The sequence below is a fragment of the Phoxinus phoxinus genome (genome assembly GCF_949152265.1).
Source record: "Phoxinus phoxinus genome assembly, chromosome: 1".
NCBI classification, from domain to species: domain Eukaryota; kingdom Metazoa; phylum Chordata; class Actinopteri; order Cypriniformes; family Leuciscidae; genus Phoxinus; species Phoxinus phoxinus.
The window spans coordinates 33,701,631-33,725,588 of NC_136876.1; the positions used below are offsets into that span (position 1 = coordinate 33,701,631).

Genomic DNA, 23,958 nt, shown 5'->3' on the forward strand with positions numbered 1-23,958 from the left:
CAAGGATGGAGTGTGTTTTTGACAGGTATATTCTTAACTTACACCCAGAACGGGACTCTGCACCTGCTGTGCCATCTGGGCACCGTCTCACGAACCCCTAAACATTCAGTAGCGTTTCTATGATTGACATATTCATATACCGTGCTATTAAAATGGTATATGTCTAAAAAAAAACAAAAAAACACATGCAAACTGAGCACAGGGAGCTGGTGTTACTCACTTATGTGCACATTACAACTAACACAACACTGTTTAAATGAAGACAGCAGGTCAATGGGCTGTGAAGAGATGAGTCAGAGAGGATTAGGGCCTGTAGAGAATCTTCCCATAAGAATATTCAGGTGTCATTATAACACAAATGTTATAATAAGATAGTCATTAGTGGGGAAGTACTCATTTTGTCTCAGGACATGATTACATGTCTTTGTGTACCACATCAGGGTCTCAATGAAGCAATAAGCCACTTAAAGGGACAGTTGCCCCTAAAATTAAAATTGAAAATGATGTCATCATTTACTCACCCCCATGTTGTTCCAGACCTGTTAAGAAGCTGCTGTTTTCCCAACAAGTAAAACTGAATGTTGGTCGAGTGTTGTCAAGCCCAGAAAATGACTCGGGTTCATGACTTTCGAGTGTGAGGTTTAGAATAAGAGTAAATAATGCCAGAATTTTCATTTCGGTTAATATTCTTTCACATACGTACATTATGAGGGTTTAAGGTTATTATGTTTGATGCGATATACATTTAGCTGATTGTTTTTATAACGTCAGCAACAACTTATTGAAAATAATTTAAATAATTTAATATAATATTAATAATAATAATAATAATCAAAAATGTTATTCTGCATAGTAATATAACCTAGTTTATTAGATTTATTGATCTGGTACATAAATACAGAAGTCAGCTGTTATACAGATACATTACAGATGCATGTAACGTCACTGTAAATATTATATTAATATTAAATCATTTGATATATCTTATTTAAATAGTATTATTGTTAAATGTTTTTTTTTTATCAGTTAAACACATGTTGGTTGTGTCATTGTATGTAGTTCAGTCAATGTTTATAGTCATGTTTTACACCGATGGCGTTTTGCAATAATGCATTAGCCATTGTTCACGGAAAGGGTCATTATGATGAATTCCTCACGTGACCTTTTGTTTTTATCAGTATTTTTTTTTTTTTGGTACAAAGCAGATTTTAGTATTTTAAGAAGGCTGTTGTATTATTATTATTATTATTATTATATTGGTTAATGAAATATGGACCTACGGAGACGTAAAATAGGCACCACAATTCCTCCCGTAATGCCTAAAATACATTGTCACCGTATTTTACAGTGAATATTTGTATTCTTTAACACATGGATTAATGAAACCTTGGTTTGATTCTTTCTAAAGTGGCATGACAGTGTTTGTTGCACAAGTCAAAGCAAATCAAGGATGATCACAACACCTTGACTTTGTGGAGTGACAGTGTAAAGCAACTTCCTGCACATTATTCAGTGCGAGCCTGTGCGGAGCTGTAATGAAAGCCTTGATGAATGTGACATCCAGTGAATAGGGACATTGTATAGAATCCCTCTGACGGCTCAGAAAGCCTCTAATCCGCAAGCAAATTGAACTTGGAATTAAAGAATCTATTTACTTGCATGATTTGATTTATTATTCCAAGACTAGAAGATGAAAGATGAGATATTGTTTATTAGAATAGCTGAAGATTTGACATCCAGATGGCCGTAGTTAAACTGCTCAAAGGACAGACTGCCTTGCGTTTGCTTCTCCTCGTGGATTATCCATTACTTCAGACAACATCTTTCTCAATTTCCGTCACTGCGGCACATTCCTGATGCTTTTAATGAATTATTTTAGTTTATATTGGGGTTAGGTGACATAGCAGATTTGATCTATATTTTTTTTTTACATATAATTCTAGAAGGAAAAATGCAAATAATGGTTCATTTTAATCAAATGCATAATTGAACTTGGCCTTTTTTCTGTTCTTTTGTGCTTTCATAATACTAATTCATTTTGTGTCATGCAGTCATTTAAAAACTATATTTCACATGGATTGAAATAAAAAAATATAGAGAGAGCAAAATGGAAACAGAAGCATCTGCGTCTCATAAGTATTGTAACATGAAGTGAAGTGTCTCCTAATGATGAGTTACCTGCCATTATAACTGTCCCCTGGGCTCTGCAGGAAATGGGACTCTAAAAGTGGAAGACGCTCTTTTCAAATGAAACTTTACAAGGACACTGTAACCGATCAATTATACTTCACTGGATGATGAAAAGATTTATTTCTTGAAGTTAGAAAGCTAGATCATCACAGATACTGAGCATATGGCAGCCCAGATATTTCTCTTCTCTTCTCTGATGATGTCTTTTTAGGCGTGAGGGCGTCAATCACATGACAACCTGTCAATCACATGACATCACAGCAGTAGCATACCACAACCATCCAATCAATTCCTGGTGGAAAATTTCACTCAGATATAGGCTACTTCACAATATAGGGAAGAAAAAACGATCACAACTTCCATTTCATGTTGACTTTAAACATTTTATTTCAGCAAAGTTGTGTCCCTAATGACACACTATAGGCTACACTATGTAGCATACTTATGCACTATGTACTATGTATGAATGTTTTAAGGTTATTTTGTCATTCAATATTAAAGTCTGATGAATTCCCGCGTCTCGCCAGAAGATGGCGCCTGCAGCAGAATCATCCATACATCCATTTTCCAAACCGCTGATCCAATGTGGCTAGCCTACAATGTAATATTATACAGGTATAAAATTCCTTTTTAATTGGCAATTAAATTGTTGAATTAAGGTTTATACATGCTAGTTTCCATGATATCTAGTTCAATATAAATCTTTTCATTTTACTTGTTGAGCTGTCAGTTTGCTATTGAGTGTCTAATGATTATTAAGAAGCTTCTAGGCTAGGCTACTCCGTGTCCGACTCACTCGTTTTCATTCAGTCCCCCAAGTGAACTATATTAGTGGATTAACGTAATAGCGAATAAGTTTCGATTTCGGACACAGTATTGTTTTTTCCCCTTGGTTAATTAAGTACATCATCCGGGTATTTAAAGTGCACATTTTCTTCTGCCAGTTTTCAGTATGAACACCCTAATTACAAAACGCCATAGAATAGTGTATAAGTATGCAAACCAAATTAGACACACCTCTAGTTGCTAAGGCAACATTTCTCGTTTTCAGGTTGACGTAGGCCTACTAAAATAAATAAAACTGAAATAATAATTAATAAAATAACTCAAAACTAATAAGAAAAGCACAAAACAAACTAACTGAAATTAAAAAGAAAACAATACAAAAATTAATTCAATTTTGTATTGAAAACTAGGCTATAATAGTATATTAATGAAACTAAAATAACACTGGGTAGACAGAGGGTCTGTCCTGGAGGTGACACCTCCTACACGCTCAGTTGGACACTGTGAGGCACCACACACTTGCTCTGAGACCTCATGTGCTCTAGAGGGGCCCGAACACAATGGATCTAATGGCACTGGAGTTCGTACATATCACAGACACTGACACAACCCTCCAGCAGCACCCCTCAATTCTGTTCACTTTAAGAACACAACAAAAAATAAAACAATCGAGTGTATTTAGCATGAAGCAATCAATCATAAATCATGTCTGTGGGATAGGACGAAATGAGTCTCTCTAATAATTGTGCAATCACTGAGAAACAGCACTGTGAATGCTGATGTCTCTGTCGCCCACCACTCACTTATTAGTGGCTTGTGTAATTATTTCATCATGAATGGAGGGGAACATTTGTGCATGGCCTGCGTCCCTGCGTGAACGTACCCCACCACAATCAAGAGACACACGTCCCCGTGGGATGTATGAATGTACGTAGGAAGCTAAATTAAAGGGATGAATGACATTTGATGCTTGTGTTGGGGGCAGCGAGCGAATTCAGAGTAACTCGGCTGATTTTGAGATTCGCAAGATTCATGCGTTTCATTTGTAAAACGTTTTAGCTGCTTAATGAATAAAATATTAAAGGCAGGCTAGTTTTTAAAACAGCTTTACAAAAATAACAATTTAATGGTAGGCTAAGTGGTAATAAAAGATACAGCTAAAGTAAATCTAAAGAGATATGTAGGTTTGACAAATAATGAATATTGATTAGTTTGATGCTATTCAACAAAATGCTACCTCGGCTAGAACCTGTATTATAGGCTTCTCTACACATGCACAGATGTACACAGCAGGGAAATCTCTTGATCATTTTTCATCAAGTGCTGTCAGACGAGAAGCTTGGAGTAAATCATATGCAACTAGGGCACCCATATTTTTCAGCAATAACCACAGTTCAAGCACAACAGGATCAACCTAAAAACAGAAGACACTTAGTGTATATTGTTAGCACAAATTGGTTATGTGCCGTTTTGTTATTCTGTCATGTCAATACTGAAAAAATATTCTTCCCAAGAGAACGGTCTCTTGCTCCTTGATTGAGTTACCACGCACGAGTCTGTTTAGCGGCTGTTTTCTCAGATTTTAAACAATATTTTTTTTCCTGTGCGTATAGCGTCATCTGGTGTACAGTTATGTGAAGTACAAATTAAAATGGAGTATTTGACCACGAGGAGGCATAATGCTCACAACGATGTTCAGACTTCAAACTAAAGGCACAAATATAAACGTGTAAGGATCACAACAGCTCCCTAATATTAAATGCAAGACGTAATGAACCGTTTAATAAACGGTTTAGATAAATTAAGCTAGACGTAATTTAACCAGTTTCTCTAAAATTATCACCTTGTTAATTAGAACTGATAAAGACCTATATTTTTAAATGTGGTCCTAAGTGTGTGTAGTTTAATCTCATGTAAACATTATATAAACCAATTAAGATCTAGGTTTATAAAGTAAACCTTAGTTAATTGATCAAAATTCCTTATTTTGGCTAGTTTAGTCTGACCATTTAGAGCAAGTCATTTTTCATGTACACCATTTCGATCACTTCAAAATAGTAATACATTTGTTAAAGCCCCCTACAATACCCAAGTTAAATCAGGTCATGACAACCCATTAACTTTCACTAAAGTTCCCTAGAATTGAATGTTAGAGAATGGTCCAATTTATAAAATGGATAACACCAAGACTATTTTTTTTTTTTTTTAAAGTCTACCAAGACACTTCAAAGCAAGTTATTCAGCACCAAAACATGAAGTCACACAGAAATAGGATGTCTTACACATGTGCACTTTTATTGGAATTGAATTAGTCAGTGTACAGGTTGGCCCCACCAAATGTCTGGCACCGCCACGTTCCACACAGCTTTTACAATATGCCCAGGGGGAATGGAAACCTTACATCTTGAATGGTAAAGCTTAGTTTTTTTGGAACAAAGAAAAAAAAAATAACCCAAGATTTTAAGGCTGAAAGTACAAAAACCCAGACATTGTTTTGTTACATAATTTACATACAATACTACAATGTTACGTATGCTCCCAATTACTGGGCAGCCTTCATAGAGGCAAATAAGTTTCGGAACAATGCATTTAACAAACATTTGGAATGACTAAAGAAACAAAACAAAACCATTGAGTCCTCAGATGCATTGTAGAACTTCGGGGATGCTTATTTGCCAAAAAAACTTGCCGTCACCTTCACCGTTCCAGTTTTTAGATCCTGAGTCAAGCGCCAAAAATAACAAAAGCCATGCCAATGTTGTTGTTTGAAGTTTTTCTCTGCGCAGTTCGAGTCGGCGTGAAGTGGTAACAGTCCGTTTAGAAGCATTTACGGTGGACAATGGATGGTCCAGACTCATCGTACTCCTGCTTGCTAATCCACATCTGCTGGAAGGTGGACAGGGAGGCCAGGATGGAACCTCCGATCCAGACAGAGTATTTACGCTCAGGTGGGGCAATGATCTGAGGAGAAACAGACAATTAGCACGATGCAGAGTTGCCATGTGTGTTCAGTTACAGACTGATAGAAAAAGCAAGGTTCAAAGCTCACCTTGATTTTCATTGTGCTAGGGGCCAGGGATGTGATCTCCTTCTGCATCCTGTCAGCAATGCCAGGGTACATGGTGGTACCACCAGACAATACAGTGTTGGCATACAGGTCCTTACGGATGTCGACGTCACACTTCATGATGGAGTTGAAGGTGGTCTCATGGATACCGCAAGACTCCATACCTGCAGAGAAAGACGAATAGTTAGTCAGCGTTCTTGTACTCTCCTTCAAATGAAATCTAGTGTACATACACACACCAGGTAATGTTTGTCATGAAACCTACCCAAGAAGGATGGCTGGAACAGGGCTTCTGGGCACCTGAACCGCTCATTGCCAATGGTGATGACCTGTCCGTCAGGCAGCTCATAGCTCTTCTCCAGGGAGGAGGAGGAAGCAGCGGTGCCCATCTCCTGCTCGAAGTCAAGAGCCACATAGCAGAGCTTCTCCTTGATGTCACGGACAATTTCCCTCTCAGCTGTGGTGGTGAAGCTGTAACCTCTCTCGGTCAGGATCTTCATGAGGTAGTCGGTCAAGTCACGGCCAGCCAAGTCCAGACGGAGGATGGCATGGGGCAGGGCGTAACCCTCGTAGATGGGCACAGTGTGGGTAACACCATCACCAGAGTCCATCACGATACCAGTGGTACGACCAGAGGCATACAGGGACAGCACAGCCTGGATGGCAACGTACATGGCGGGGGTGTTGAAGGTCTCGAACATGATCTGGAAAGAGAGAGGGGATAAGTTAACTGGTGCTCAAATATTTACAGCACACCATCCACACATCCATGCAGGGGTTAGTTGGAAATTCAGAGTAAAGAAACAAAAAGTGCACAAAGAATGAGTGCAGGGGACTGCAAAACAGGCAGGCAAAAGTATAGATAACCTGCTGCTTCCAGCAAAAGATGAGAAACTCAGGAGCTCAGAGGAAACAAAGCCTGGAGGAAGTGAACGAATGAAAAGGAGAACTTAAAATGACATAACAGGACAGACAAGAGACTTCAATGCACCATTTGCTAGCCAAAAACCAACCTGTGTCATCTTTTCCCTGTTGGCCTTGGGGTTCAGTGGGGCCTCTGTGAGCAGGACGGGGTGCTCCTCTGGGGCAACACGCAGCTCATTGTAGAAGGTGTGATGCCAGATCTTCTCCATATCATCCCAGTTGGTGACAATACCGTGCTCGATGGGGTACTTCAGAGTCAGGATACCTCTCTTGCTCTGAGCCTCGTCACCAACATAGCTGTCCTTCTGTCCCATACCAACCATGACACCCTGTAACAAAGAAAGCAATGTTAATTTTTGTAAAATGTTTAGGAACTAGAAGTTAATTAACTTTTTAAAGTAAGAAAATAATTCTCATTACAGGTCAGCCGAAATCTATTTATCCTCTGCTTCTTACCTGATGTCTGGGGCGACCCACGATGGATGGGAAGACAGCTCGGGGAGCATCATCTCCAGCGAATCCGGCTTTGCACATACCGGATCCGTTGTCAACAACCAGTGCGGCAATTTCATCATCCATGGCTAAACTGTAAAAGAGAGAGAAAACGTTTTAGAAGTGCACTGCTGCCATGAAAGAAAGTGTCAGTGAGCATGTGACCATGTGGAATCAACTTCCTGTTTCGTGCTGCATTCTACGGTCTGACCGCTAGCGGGTGCTAGAGTGACAATACGCGCCTCAGATATGCCAGACAAAGGAAGTCCCTCTGCATTCTCTCGTTATTACCATAAAAGGCAATGGATTGAGCCGCTTTGCGGCTGGCGGCGCTCAGCCAGAGTTCAGTAAAAAGGAACAGATTTCGAAATTCATCACGCCAGGGCCACTCCCTAAATTCTACACGAATTAAGTTTTACATCCTCTTCCATCCTCGCCTGGTATCGATTACACAACCGAATTTTGACGGGTGTCTGCCCAACATTACTGCGTCACAGATCTGCAGTCAGCTCAATGACTCCATAAGAGCAGACTTCACACCAAACCACCACCATCAGCCCATTCAGTTTATATTCTAGTCTTATCAATGAGATTTAAGCCAAGTTAGTGTTCGACACAATTATACAACTTTAACTGCAACCAGAATAAATTAAGACCAACTGTTAAAATTGACCACACCTTATATTTCGAAACGTGAATATGAAGTGCCTCACTAACTAATCTTCAGTCTTCATTAAAGACTCAAGGGCTGCATACTATGATTTAAAGCGCAGATATTCCCTAAAACGTTTGGATGTGATGAAACCGAACTAATATTCGGTCTTTGATTATTTAGAGATCGAATAACTTTAAGTAAATGTCAGATTCACAGGAGGTGAATGCTGATTAGCCGGCTAGCTAAACTAGGTCACACCCTGCTGCAGCACTGCCTGCTGCTGCACAAAGAACTTCCCATGCCGGCTATCCATCAAGTGTGCAACATGCCTCACGAATACCCTTAAAACTGTGAAGTCATGTTTATAGCGGTTAAAGCACGGTTAACCAGAGCACATCTTAATGTTGAGAGACGGAACTTAAAAGCTTATTTCACATCGGGCCATTCAATGTCGTGTCTACAACGGCTAACGGAAGTCACTTCCTACTGACATGCCCAGAATATAAAACTATGCGAATACAGCAATCATTTACATTAAAAAAAACACATACTAAAAAATAACTACCATTTTTAAACAGGAGTTAGTATTTAACAGCAAAAAGACCGGTAACTTTGTCTAACGACTTTATCCAGTTGTATTTATTCATTCGAGTTACTCTTTTAAATAATAACATTAATGAACTAAAAATACAATAAAAGGCTTTAAAAGCTGAAAAATTAACTCACCTTAGGTTTGGGGGGGTTTGTCGACTTAAGAGAATTGGTTACAAGCTGATGATATTCCGCACTAGCTGCGTGAGGAGGAGCTCAAAGTGAGGATGAAAACCTGGGCGCGCTCTTTTATACGACAGCATATGCCCGGCTCAAGCCATAAAAGGTAAACTTTCGGAGCTCTGCTCTCTGATTGGTCCAGCGTCACACACCCGGCTGTCGCGTGCACATTGCTACACTTGCTTTCTTGCAACTTGAGAGTGGAAGAAGGGGAAGCTAGACTAGTTGAAGTATAAGGCCTAGGCGATTTTGATCAAAAGTGACCCTTTTATTTGCGAATTGTAATATATATTCACACGTAATTGCGTATTTTGTTGTGATAACGACAATAAGACTCTCTTCAACCTATAAAAAATTCTGTGCAAGGTTACAAGTGCTAGTAGCTATTGGTCAACATGTGGACAGGTTCTGTGTTGTATTTTCAATCTAACAGCAGTAGCTCTATAGGTCATTTACTTCTTATTGTATTCACAATAATACCATAATACTTCTGTGTGTGAATCTACCAAGTATTTCTCAATGCAAAATAGGAGTATTTTTTATTGAAATAATGATAACCAAGTGACAAGACTGTTGTTTCCTGTAGGAGCAACTTGCTGGTCTGAGCTCATTAGGTAATGTTGTCAAGGAAATCGTAATGAAACTTGGAATGATTGGGGCTTTGCATTCCTGTAATTATGAGTTGCCTACCAAAACTTCCTGTTTTACAGGAGTAATATGTTTTACATACATAGGTGTGTGCATGTTACATGGTGATGATAATAAAGGTATAGTTGTTGTTGATGGCTGTAAGTGGGCCTAGCCCAGGTTTATATTATACATGACGTAAAATGTCAGCATTCAAGTCTTGGTCTTGACCAATTAAATGTTGTCTTGTAGATGTTTTATAGGCAAGTCTGGTTTCTCATTCAAAAATATATTACACATTATTGATGTATCATCATACAGACATTATGAACTTTGACTTTTTGTTTGGATAGATTTATAATAATGATGATTATTCAGAACGTTGTTTCCGTCGTTTAAAAAACGGTAAAGATATTCATGGTCAACTTCATAAACAAAATATTTCTTGCTGATTTCCGATGTTGCCACAGTTTGAATAATAGATGAGGCTGTGCTTGAGCAGAAGTGATGTTGGCAAGCTACATGTGACTTTTTAATGTGTAACTTGGGAGTAATGCACATGGCCTTCGATGGCAGTTATAAACAAAAACAGCTGATGTCCAAATCTCTTACTGATACCAAGGACAGTGTGGTTTTGTGACTTATATTTATTTATTTTGTCTTCAAAACATTTACAGCACATTTGACGAAAATGTTTTTACATTTCAAGTGCGTTTTTTGTTAAAAATATTAAAAAGTACAATGAGTTTCTTAGATGTGATAAGTTGAGTATAGATTATGGCTTATCAATGCACAACAAATATAACTATTTTTGTACTATTATTCTAGCATCAGCAATTAAACAGACATGTATGGCATTAATAGATTTAATGAAAAAATGGTTAAAGCATACAAACAGGACATCAATAAGGACTCATCAGGTCTCTTCCTCCCATCCCCCAACATTTCTTTTAAAGAATGCCAAACATCCATACCCCCGAATAAACACACCATTTGCAAATCGAAACTAGGCATCAAACTATGGTTAATGTGATGTGATAGAAATCTTACAATGCAGTTTTTACTGTGTTTTACTTTGAACAACCATGCTTCTCTTTGTAACTTTTGTAGGTTGGACTGGGGTCTTGTTACAGCAGATGTGCTTTTGTGAGTCCATAGTTCCCCTGAGGACCACCACCCTTCCCTGATAGCAGTCTGCCTTCCCCCATTGCAGAGCTCCCATTCATCTCTAAATAAGGTACTGTCCTAATGATCTTCAGCTTTGCCCCATGACATAAGATATCCAAAGTAATAAAAATGAAGCTTAGGGCTGTCACCATGATAATGTCATTGTTCTTTAGAGTTCACAAGTTCTTATCTAACTTCTGATACCAAAGCTCTCCTAACACACTATGCAACATGATGATAAGAAATATATTCATGAAGTCCTTCTCAAAGGACCACTTTCTGGGCGTGTTGCTTTTGTGAAATCTGTTGTATTCAGTAGTTTACTGTTTGGCATGAAACTCAGTTTAACAATTCAAATCACCAAACTAGCCTGTTTTTTTCCATTGCTTTTAAGTGTTGAACAGAAACAGAAACAGCATTTAAGCTGAGCAGAAGGTCACCATTTGCCACAGATTGATTTTAGATTCACTTATATTTGGTTTCTTGATGGTGTGTAAGTAAAGTCAAATACTCAAGCTAGAAAGGAAGTCACATTTATTCTGCCAGCTGGCCCTTTTAGTCTAGAGATTGGATTATCCCCCATTTTATTGCCCAAATGGATTCATATGCACTCAACTGTCTCCTTACATGCATTTTTGCTCTGACTCAAGTATTATGTGGGAAAGCTTGATTTGAGATACATTTATGGTGGTTTTACATTCAACCAAATGATTTCCCAAAGTGACTAAAGCAGACAGTGAATGTTTTTTTATCTTTGTTTATGCTGTCAACCCACTTTATCAACAGGATTTGATACTGACCAAGAAAATAAAACACTGTTCCTCCTTTTTGTGTTCCTCAGCATAACAGTTGTGACTGTTCTCTCTTACCATACCAAATTTTCATTACCTCTTTTCTGTAATAACTAGTTGAGAGTTTCCATTTATGGCTGTCTGCACACATTTGTCAACATATAGTTTTGTGTACCCTATATAGTGTTTGTCATTTTCATAATTTAAAGCAGGAACAGTTCAGCAAAAATGAAAACTTTGTCATTTTTCACTGATCCGAATGTTGTTCCAATCCTGCATGGCTTTATTTATTGGAACATTAAAGAAGAACGCTTCAACTGTTTAATGATTTTGCTTAAAACAGTCATTCTATGGTCAAAAACAGTTCTTTAAATAACATGCAGAGAAAAACACCTTCTTGAAAAAGTCACACAAGTTTGGGACGACATGAGAATTACATTTTTTGGGTGAACTCTCCCATTAATGCTGCTTATGTTTTGGCACCTTCTTGTACTATGTGTACTAAGAAAATGCTCACTCCACTGCTGACTGATCAATGGAGATCAGATCAGTGGCTTATTAGCACCCCACTGTGACTACTGCAGGGGCTCATTCCCTGTGACTGAGATATAAATATCTTATTATTATTATTGATGTATGCATGCTGGTTCAGATTTTGCATTAAAACCATATTTACCATTTTAAGTCCAGGCATTCTCAATGCATCCTTATGATCATTTAACATACTGGAATGCAGGATTCATTCATGGCTAGTGGCTACTTTGGTATAATGTGTGGCCTGCAATTTTCTCCTCTAAATGCACTGGAATTTACCCAGAGCTAGAGGGGGATGTGAGATGCCTACAGTATGGGTCAGTTTCAAGCAATATCTGTTTTTCTACTAGGACCCTAGGCCTGCTAATCTACCCTCCACCATCTGTCTGCTCGCAAGAGGAGGGCTGAGCAGGGATTGGCCCTGGAATGAGTAAGACGTGCCCGTCCACACTCCAGACTCAGTCAGCCTTTAAACCAGCATGGGAGAGATTACTGTGCCAAGCAGCATCGCTTAAGCCTGCCACAGGAAGTTGAGTAATGTCAGCAGGAAAGAGATCCTGCACTCTAATAGAAAATTATTATATCTGAGAGCAGTTTCGACATTCATGACCTTTGGTCAAACATACACTAAATGCAAAATGGAAATGATCCTTTCAGAACATTTGCTTTCATCTGTTGCAAATCATCATTTCATACCATAGCACATCCAAAATGTCAGGATTAGTGGGGCTAAAGCATGTGCCCCTACTACTATTGCCCATTGCGCTCATTTTCAAAACCCCTTAACCCTAATTATTAAACTTTAGCTCATAATTGGTCCTCCACCGTTTATTCTATGGAAATTTCATAGCGACATTATGGGGGGCTCTGTTGAATTGGGCAAGTTAAGAACCACTTAATAGCCCCTTTCACACAGAGACTCCAGAAAATAAATGTGTCCCTGGATTTGTCCCGGGATCATTTGATTTTGGTTCACTCACACTACCAGTGATTTTCTGGAATCTGTGAGTGCATTCACACACATCCCGTAAAGCAGGGATAGGCAACTTCGGTCCTGGAGGGCCACTGTCCTGCAGAGTTTAGCTTCAGCCCTGATAAAAACTCACCTGCCTGTATCTATCTAGTAATCCTGAAAACATTGATTGCCTTGTTCAGGTGTGTTTAATTAGAGTTGGAGCTGAACTCTGCAGGACAGTGGCCCTCCAGGACCGGAGTTGCCTATCCTGCCGTAAAGACATGTGACGTCAGGATGTGTTGTAAAGGCCAGTCTGATCTTCCACTATCGCTCTTTCCATTGTAGTCGTCCACTTGTTTTTTTGTTTTTTTTTACGTAGCGTCTTAAGTTTACTAATGACTAATGATCTGCGCTTCGATCTTGAGAAACCACGCTCAAGCATTTGTAGACAAGCGGTCGTAGACTAACGCATCGCGTACCGTTCCACAAAGCTGGCGAACGATCTTAGCTTCAGCGCGGATGGCAAGGAGCTCTCTGGCCTCTGCTTCATTCTATTTTGCAGACATTTTGTTGATGGCGAACACAAACTTTCTTCTAAGAGCAACAAAATACCCTTTTACGGCATTGGTCCTGGCTTTTGTTCACACAGGGTGCGTTCCGGGACTGATCCCGGCAATGTTACTAGGTCCCCATCCTGGTATCGATCCCGGCATCAATCCGGGATTTACGTTCACACGCTGTGTGAAAGGGGCTAATGTAACCCCTCCACCCGTGTCCTACACGCCCCGCTCTGTGCGTGCCTCGAACCCGGGTCTCCGGCGTGAGAGTAAGGTGCTCTAACAAGGAGGCTAAAGACTGTAGAGGCTAAAGAGGCATCTGTCGCTAGAGTGCCTATTGAGATCAGAGGAGTGAGGTTTACTCACACAGCGACTAGCTGGCCTCCGTTACATTAGCAACTACAACAGAAATTAATCAATCAAAAATTCACTTAAGCTGGACAATAACTTTCTTACTGTACATCCATAAAAATATTAGTTGCATTAATTTCTTATTATCACTGTAAAGCTGCTTTAAAACAATCTGTATTGTAAAAAGCGCTATAGGTGACTTAGAAGACTATAGAACAGCATAACAGCGCCCTAGCAGCAAAGCAGAATACTGTAGCAAAACTTCAGCAAGTTTAGCACAAGAAAGCTCCACTTTGTCTTCAGAAAATGTGGTAACACTTTATTTTGATGGTCCCTTTTGAACATTCTGTTAACTATAAGTAACTGTGCAAATACATGTCAACTATAACTCTCATTAGAGTATTAGTAGACTCTCTGCTTAATATCTGTAAACTAAAACTAAATGCTCCTCCAACAGACACTCAACTGACTATAAGTAACTTTGCAACTACATGTCAAATTATTCTAACCCTAACCCTACCAGTCTACTAATGCTCTGCTAACACTCTAATGATAGTTAGTAGACATGAAGGGGCAATGCTACTTAGACAACAGAATGTGTTAAAGGGACCATCCAAATAAAGTGAAACCTCTAAATATTGTAATGAAAACTTGAAAACTGTCATTTTGTAATTACCCTATTCATCAGACCTTTTATTCTCAAGAGTTTCAATGAATGTCAGTTGTGCAAGAAAGATCTGCCGTTCCTGAGTGATGCCTGTGTGAAACTGATGAGGTGTGGCACTCGCAACAGTTTTGTCTCAAGTCCAACATTAATATTGGCAGAGACCTATATTGGCTCATCTGTGCACAAAACAACTCTCCACTGAGATTTAATACCTCTGTCAGTCTAACCAACAGCTGAGCATTGACCTAATAATTAAACAATTGTCATTCTAACACAGATTCTTCTTAACTTTGACTTAACTTTGACTCTGGATAAAAAGATCCAGATCTGACCCAGTCAAGAAAATATGTTCATTAAAATATAGCTCCTTCCTTAATAGATTCAGATTCCACAGCCTGAAAACTAAAGGCCATTGTTAGTTGCCAAATAAGGAAATGATCTACGCATGTCTTACAGGAAGTGATTTTTTTTAAGGGATGTCATTTCTTCTGCAAGTTTGCACAGGAAATCACATTCAAATATGTTGGTGTGGAGAGAGATTTACTCAGGAATGTACCGGTACATCTGAGTAGTGTGTGCTTACTGTTTCTCATCATGCCATGCAATTCAAGCCTCACTCTCATACTGATGTGTAAAAAACAACATTACATCACACAAACTGTTTTTTGATGACTTTGTAAACAGCTGCCCACCAAATTACTTTTAGCTGAATCTGGTTTATAGTTTATAAAGTTTATAACGGCCATTTTAATTGTCTAATTGTATTATCTGATTATTTTATAAATATAACTCCTTCCACCAGAAGGCATTTTATATATTTGTTCAGTTGTTTTGTATGTACAACTAATGTTATCAGTCATTAATGTAATGCTAAAAACAAAAAACAAAACAAAAAAATCACTTTATTTTGTGACTTAGCTGAACATGACATTAACATAACCTTATACTGAGGGGTTTGTTATGACTGTTCTGTTTGTAAACCTTTGCCACAATCCTCACAAGTTTTTTGCTCTTTCTTCAGTGATTCCAGAGGCACTGATTGTGAATGAGAAGCAATAGACAAGTCCTTTCTTGTAGAACAATTTGGGAGCTTTTTCGGCACAGGTGTGGCGCAGAGCTATGAATAATGCCCAGCGGAAAGAGTAGCTTTTGTAAATGTATGAAAAACGTATCGTAATGTACATTTAACTAGTGTAATATAACGTAATTTACATGTAAATAAGTATGAAAAGCATATTTTGTAAAAGATGTTTATACACATTCAGGCCTGTGAAACTATGTCATTTAAATATGACAGAAACCCATGACATCACCAGATATGTTAGGAATTTAGATGCCGAGAGATAAGATACAATATAGCAAGAAATCCTGCTTGGCATTTGCTGCATATTTTCCCTCTAACTTTGTCCGCAAAAGGATTCTTCATATTTATTTCCTCAAGGGCTTTTGCTGTAGAGCGTTTGTGCACTTTGGCTGTGATAGGCCTCGCCCTCTGGTCGATGTAACAGCAACCGCCATAAAAGGAAATCTTTAAGTGTGTCACATGGTAACAATGTCAAGAATTCAAGGCCCTTGTCACATGGGGCTTTCTCATGGAAATCAGATTGAAACTTCTGGGCCTAATGAATGAAGCAGCGCTTGGTCAAAGATACTGGGGAGTTTTGATTCAAGAAAGAAGATTTTTTTACTTCTGGATTAAACCAATATAAAACAATCTCTTTCATTCACACATGCTTGCGTATTTTAATATCTTATCGTAAATCCAACCGTCACAATATACAGAAAAGTTCCTGATATCCGTTTATAGTATTTACTTTAGGTTACAGTTGGATTGCTTTTTTGTTTTTTTTAATGTTCCTCATTCATTCTTTAAGTGAAAAAAGAAATGAAGGTTTGCCTACAATCTGCCTCACTATGAGTAAGTAGGAAGTGGTTTAAAATAATGACAGCGAGGTCATATCCATATATAGTCAGCCTTGGCAGGGCAATGATGACGGATGATGTCTCAACTTCAGATAGCTGATTTCATCTCTCTGTTTTTTGCTGTCCTATCAACAGCACTCGCTCACATTGCACTTTCACACACTTACGCTTGACACGATACATTAAGCCCAGATATACTTATCAACAGTCTCTTATTTCCTTTCAGAATCTCTCTTACTCTTAATCTGCCTCTCCCAAACATGCACGCATTCTCATTCTTTCACCATCCCTCGCATGCTTGTCCCCTCCTTAAACTGTATAGACAGCGAACAATGGCTAGTACAGAGCCGGTGGGCGGAGCTTAGCTTTAACTCCAACTTCTCAGGCTCCATATATGGAGAGGACTAGCAGGTAGTGATTGCCAAACTTAGTCATCAAAGCATGCGTCTCATTCATTGCACACTCAGCTTCTGTTTTGCTGGGGCTCCGAAGGTGTGCGACTCTTGCCTTGTAAGCTCGGACAGCTTTGCCTTTTTCTTCACAAAATTCCATGACATAATATGCTAATGGTTTCTTCAGTGGCTGAGGTTTTTTAAAGGAGTTTGGGATCGCTTGTCACTTCCTTCAGCTGGATTTGCGAGAGGAAATGGCATTGTGTTGCAACAGAAGTCATATATCTTTACAATTGACTTGTGGATGTGGCCACAACAGCTTTTCCTTTGCGTTATGAGGCGATAAATTCCTCTCAGCAGATTGTTTAATGGCTGTTGTTTATTGACAGAACCAGTGTCATGTTTAAGATTGAGAGACACAAAAGATTTCCCTTCGGCCAAAAAAACAAATGTGACCACGTTAGCCAATAAAGATCCAGTTCGAGTTGTAAAGAAGTATGTTCATTGCACAATGCCACAACTGTTCTGTAGAGAGGAAAATTATATGCTGTCCGCATGATTCTTGACTCAAAAGATTTGCTAGGGTGAATATGGTTGATATTCATGGCAATCATCACCTTGACAAGTGGGAAAAAAGTGAATTTGTGTTAATGCTTGCCCATGTCAAAGTCTACTTTTATGGAGGCACAGTAAGACGTTCCCTAAACACTCACTAGAATTACCTGCAGCTCTTATGTAACTAAATCTTATAGGCTCATGGAAAGCTGACCCTGACGACCCTGTAATTAAGAGTTAAGCACTTGTATCAGTCAACAACATGTCAGCGGACACAGGTAATGTAGTAGACAAGGTTTATTAATTCCAGTGGCAGAGAGCAGGTGAGTAGATGGTATGCAGATCGTTTGAATTAACTTAGCTCAATCGTAACAGTCTCTGTTTCTTTGTAGATGCTGATGAGCTGAAGACGGATGATCAGAACTGAAGGATCATATGTGGTAAGTTGAACAGTAGGTATCAACGAGACCAGACAATGGCGAAGGGAAGTATGACTGCTTATATCCGGTGTACTGATGAGCTGGTGCAGGTTTGTGCCATTAGTATTCAGGTGAGGCTGAAGGAGTGAGAGCTGAAGGGTCTGGTGTGGACGATGGTGTAGCCTCCGTGACACAACCACTCAAATGTGCATTAACCATTTAATGTATGTGAGCAAAGTGTGCAGAATTAAGAAACATTGGGAAATATATTTATTTATTTATTGAAATATATGGAAGCTTGTTTCTGCCATGGAATAAAAAAGTAAATGCAGCTTTTTATCTCACAGTACTGACTTTTTTTTGCAATTAAGAATTGTGAGATATAAAGTCAGAATTGTGAGTTATAAAGTCACAATTACCTTTTCTGTGGAGGAGACAAGCTTCCATATAAACCTGATTAGTGTTTAATAATAAAAAACACATACAGCTCATGTAGCCAGTCAAAAAAAAATAAAAAAAATAAACTAAAACACACACACACGAAATAATACCTTAATGTATCCAAAAATAAGATTTTTTTTTAAGGTCTCTAAATGATGTGACTAAACAGTGTTTAAAAACAGTCTGTGAGTGAGCACTATTCAAGACATCCCTCAGTGCAGGCATTCCCAACATACAGAATGTAGGTCAGGAATAACATCCCCCTTCCTCATGTTACATAATGTTCGTTTCACACAGCTGGAAGACCCGGGCCCGTTAATGTAATGAGGCAGCAAAGTGCACGTAAACGCTGCTGATATTTAGAAAGCTTTAAACCTCGCTGACTTGCAGTTCAGGAATCATGCATTCAACTGGGGGCTTAGCATTTAAGTCTAATACTTTGATACACGTCATCCAGGATTTAATTCTATTAATTATTCACATTCAGACTTTGTTAAAGCTCGAACTGAATCTTCCATATCATGACCTACATTTTGACTGTAATGCAACCAGCTTTTTCACACGCCTTCTCTGGTAAGCACTCTTTCCAGTGCATGAAATGAACAATTCGAAAAAGGGGAGGCACGCCTGTTTTTAGGGGCTCTGCTGTTTTCTAGGGTATTACAATTGAGACATTTAGTATTCTGGCTGGCCCTTTGCCTACCCTCTCCCTCTATTAGCTCTGCCTCTGCACTGGGAAGCCTCTCCGCCCTGATCCCCTCTCTTTCAGCAGCATTTCATTCTCTCCCTCCCTCCCACCCTAAAACATGCAGTCAAGCCAACTGCCGCAGGCAGAAGAGGGTCAGTCAGAGGCCTTTAAGGGTACCTTGACTGCAGCGATAATCTTGCTAAGCCATAGAAAAGTCTTTATTTTCCTACAGACCAAGTCTGGGAGGGTCTGCGTTCACACTGTGTGCCCATTCCCATTACAACTCTTTATGTGTGACTGACTGGCTGAGACTGTTTACTGGATGAGGGCTGACGTCACTTCACCTGTTTTTAAACTCTGTAAATATTGCTTCCTGTAAGAAAGGAAAAATAGCACTGTGGAAAACCATTGTCATGTAAACTGTGTGGATGGAGGTCATGAATGTTTAAATGAAATATTAATTTGCAGAGAGAGTTTTCTTATTGAATACTGATGAAACATCATCACTTGAGAGCTGAATAAGTTTGTTTTGATTACAAATCATGTGAATGGAAAGGCAACCTGGGGCTAGGAGGAGTGTGACTGATAGAGATATAGTTTACATATAGGGACAATAGTGATAGGGCAAATTTCTTCCAAAAGCGCTTTTCTCAGTTGTTTACCATACCAGTACAACTTGAAATTAGCATCAAATATTTTAAATTGTATGTTATTGAAACTTCGACAGATTCTGACAGAAAGAGAGAGATGACAAAGGATACTGTGAATTGAATAGGAAAGGAAGCAAGGATCATGCTGAAGTACTGTGACAGCTATGCCCTAAAAAGGAAATCCAGTCTGTGGGCATGATGGGAGGGGCGGAGAGAGCCAGGAGCTCAGGCCAGGTAACCACAGACAGGTTTCCCTCTTGGAGCCGGCAGTCCCAGCTAATTACCTGCCACATTGCTTTACTTTATGACTGTTTGAATGGAGCTGGGGGAAGCCACAATCCCCTAATCTCTTTAGCTATCCCGTTGACTGTTGTGTTTACTACAGGTAAGCACTACCTTCATCCCACCTATGCCTTCAACACATGCCACACTGCCTAAAAAAGGCCATTGAAGGTTGACAGTGGGTAATTGGCAAAATATGTCTCTTTATCCTGTTTTTATTCCATCTTTATCTTTCTGTTATTTTTTTACTTTATCTGTCTGTCCTTCACCTCTCTTCTCTCTCATCTTGAAAAGAGGAAAATCTTTCGTTTGACCAGCTAGAGCCACACATTACTGTGAACACGAAGACTTCCCATATGAGATGATATTTCCGTATAGCGGATGGAATATTTGGGCCAGTTCAAGGGAAGAGGATGTTGAAATAACACATTTATCATATTTGTTTGTGTTTCCTGCAATTAATATCAGTGAGGAACGCTACGCTAAAAAAAAACTTTGAAAGGGGAGCATTTCTTGTTTCCACTCATCTTTACATATAGATACAGAATGAATAGAGATATACAATCTCATACCCAAACTTCATATAACCACATGTAAAACCTACTGTCTTTGTTGCTTTCATTCTGTTTAGGGTGTTGTCTTTTTATATATTGTCTTTCTATGTCCCGTCCTATGTAATAATAATAATAATAATAATAATAATAAATGAAATAACTTGACCTTTAAAGTACAAATTTTATGTTGTGTATTTAGTCAAATTTGATTTGACACAGGATTTAAATTAGGGTGACCACCATCAGACAAACCAAATGTGGGACGATTACTAAGTTTGTGTGGGACAATGTGGGACATGTTACCACTACTAAAAAATAACCTGAAACTGTTATATAATGTAAAGATTATATAATATAATCTAACTTAATAAAAACATTTGTATTCTGCCTTTCAGCTGATTAAAATAATTTGTTCTTTAGTCCCTTCCAGAAAACACCATTACATTACAATGTAACATAACATGTCTTTATTTTACATGTCATTTAAGTTCAACATCACTGAGCCCAAAGGCAGCAGGCATCATGCAGATAACTATTTTTGAAATTTCTGACCAAGTCCAACTAAAATCCAACAAAATAAATAAAGATCAAATAAAATAAAAAACAACATAAAATTAGTTAATTGACAGTCTTATATATTAATAATCTATTAAACCAAAAACTTTTATATTTTTAGAAAGGATGTGAATTAGAACAACCACAGCAGGCAATAAGTTCGAACTCTGTTAAATTCACATTTTAATTGACCGAATTATCCATTTGTTTTCTGACAGGGAACACATGGAACGAATCACCGCTCCAGATTTTGATTGACAGCCGACACAACCTACCAGTGACCGTGTTTACTCCTTTCATTTCAACCATTGGATAGGATTTTAAAAACGGCTGTTGTATTTGCACTTCTGACGAAGCGCTGTTAAATATAGGTGAAAAACTACGCCACAAAAACAATAAATAAAATGCTTTCTTAAAAAGGCAAAAGATCGCATGCACGTTTTCTTAATATGATCATTAAAAACCAACAGACTGATGGAAATGCGGGACATTTTCTCAATATGCGACGTGCGGGACAAGGGGTGAAAATGCTGTGCGGTACAACGCAAAGCGGGACGGGTGGTCACCCTAATTTAAATAAGTATTATTTCTCAGCACTTTGTATTCCGACAAGGTATAGCTTAACAGGTGAAATCCTGGCAATAATTGTCCTTGTCCCTACAATTTAAACCTGAATCGGTGAGAGGGTTTTAAGCATAGGCCTAATAGTAAAGCACATCTCATTGTAGAAGAAAGCTGCAGTCAACTCTGCCAGTAGCACTTCTCCACAGATAGATGGCAGAATTCTTCCCCCAGAGCATTTATTCTATGATTATTCCCAAAATACATTCAAATTTGACAAATATTTCATAAACCATCAGTGTATGCAAGGAGACTGGCCGTGCTCTTCTTCTTTCCCCCCCCCAAGTACTCGGATCTTCCCTTTGACCAATAGTGTTTCTCTGATGGGATATGATGATAATACATATGGACTGGAGCCAGGTAGATGTGTGCCACGGAAAGCAGATTGCGGTTTGACTAATGAATGAGCGAATGTGTGTTTTTGGGAGCTGGACAGATGGGCATTGGTTAGCCAGGATCTCAGATCACAAAGACTTGGCTCAGCGTGAGATGAGAGGGTGGTGCCTGCAGGCCACTTTCCTTCACCAGCTTCAACCTACAGGCCTACAGCTGGCCGCTGGTCACCCCCACTACTCTCTCATACATGCGGAAAGCATGGGTGGGTGCATGAGGGCATGGTGGGCTGGTTAATAGCTTTAGGACATCGTATAGGCTTCTATTTTAACGTTTTGTTCATGTTTTCATGCATGTTTTTTATCATTTAAAAATAAATATATATATATTTTTGAATTTTAGAGAACTTTTCGAAGACAACCCTAATATAGAGAAAGGGATTTTGGCACAGTTTCACAGTAAACAATCAGCATCCAAAAGAGTGTCTGCCAAAAAGAGACAATGGACATGAACCTTGCAGATTGTTGTCTGATATCAGTATGTGTTTGGCCATCTGTGCCAGATGTTAATGAAACATCACTCTGAACAGATGGTTTATGTCCCCACATATAAAGGATATGACACTTGATAAGAGACTCTGACTGGCATCAGTGTCAATGATAATATAATTTTTATTCATGATAGAGAATTAAAACATTATATGTTGAGAAGACAGCTTCAATAATTGAGGCAGTTTTAAACACCATCTTCTTGGCATCTTTAGAGCTGCTATAATCTGGTCCTTAAATATTTAGTTTAATTTCATTTCTAACAACTGGCCCAATATGTGTGGAGAAAGAGAGCAAACAGCTGGTTGTGAATGATCTAAAGAATCAGCCCCCACGTGAGAGCAGAAGCTCTTTGTTGGACCAGAGCATATCATTAGCATATAAAATACCTTATTTACCCCGTGGAGACAGAGATCTGAGTGAGGACAGAGGGGGAGGGAAGCCAGCGGGAATCTTCAGACAAGCACATGATATGAAGGCTTTGGTTACACCTCAAAAAGTAGATATGTCATTCATTATATCCTCATTCACAGCATGAATGGCAGGTAATGTTATAGGGCTCGCTTGATATTATCAAATTAAGATGCAGCGAAACTGACTGGATGCATGCATACACTGTATATTTAGATGTTATGCACAATATTTTATTAAAATTATATAACAAAATAGTTTTTAAACAATTTACATACAACTACCTCAATCAGCACCACAGTTTAAACGTATAAATGGTGTTGCATTAGATAATAATGCATCAAATCAAATGGCATCTGGCACAAATGGCTTTCCTTTGTACTATTTTTACTTTTCTATACAAAGTAACGTAATCAACTTGTCTCGATGGGATTTTAGTAAATGTATGAAGTTATTTCCCATCGGGTTTACACAGATGTCCTATAGCAGAGTAATAACATTGTTGCATTTTTGTGTGTGTGTGTGACTTAAGTGTCCAAATACTTCTTGGGTCCTTCAGACATGTGCCCTAGCAGTAATTATAAGGGATGCAGTTGCACTAAAGGGTCGGTAGAGGGCACAGCAGAGCCCCAGTCAGCCACAAAATCCACATGACGCTGCACCCAAATGGAAACCATGTCAGTGTGACAACTGGTTCAGTCAGACATTGTGTAGTTTATCGTCAATAATGGAGCTTAGCCTAATGGTTATTTATAATTTCTTCTTAATAATAAGACATCACGCATCAACAACTTAAAGGTTATTGTCTGTGCTTTACTGCCACCCTGACCTTGAGCTCTATCATCTCTATATCAGCAGCTTCGAGGACATGCATTCCAGCTCCTCGGATCCTGTTCTTCATCCCTCTGACACACTCTGCACATGAAGATCAATGGAGCCAAGGGCAGCGTGTAAGGGGATAGGAGAGCAAGAGTTGTGTTTTATTTGTTCTGTGGTGCAGCCCCAGTTTGATTTGACCCTCTCCGGTTTCATTCATCCGGAAAATCTGCTGT

The 23,958-nt window shown here is 38.9% G+C and overlaps 1 protein-coding gene across 1 annotated transcript; it reads right to left on the reverse strand.

The window, feature by feature from the left end:
• Window positions 1–5,245: 5,245 nt before the first annotated feature.
• actb2 (actin, beta 2) lies at window positions 5,246–9,087 on the reverse strand. Its single transcript, XM_079585292.1, has 6 exons — window positions 8,841–9,087; window positions 7,424–7,553; window positions 7,057–7,296; window positions 6,309–6,747; window positions 6,026–6,207; window positions 5,246–5,937 (listed from the first exon to the last, which is right to left on the reverse strand). The coding sequence occupies exons 2-6, from the start codon at window positions 7,544–7,546 to the stop codon at window positions 5,794–5,796; spliced, it is 1,128 nt and encodes a 375-aa protein (XP_079441418.1). The 5' UTR covers window positions 7,547–7,553; window positions 8,841–9,087; the 3' UTR covers window positions 5,246–5,793.
• Window positions 9,088–23,958: the final 14,871 nt, after the last annotated feature.

Bases quoted from the DNA above. Each gene is read 5' to 3' on its own strand.
- actb2 (XM_079585292.1), bottom strand. From the start codon at position 7,546: ATGGATGATGAAATTGCCGCACTGGTTGTTGACAACGGATCCGGTATG. The intron at 6,748-7,056 runs GTTGGTTTTTGG...CTCTCTTTCCAG, and splicing joins ACAGGGAAAAGATGACACAG to ATCATGTTCGAGACCTTCAA. The intron at 5,938-6,025 runs GTGAGCTTTGAA...GTTTCTCCTCAG, and splicing joins CTAGCACAATGAAAATCAAG to ATCATTGCCCCACCTGAGCG.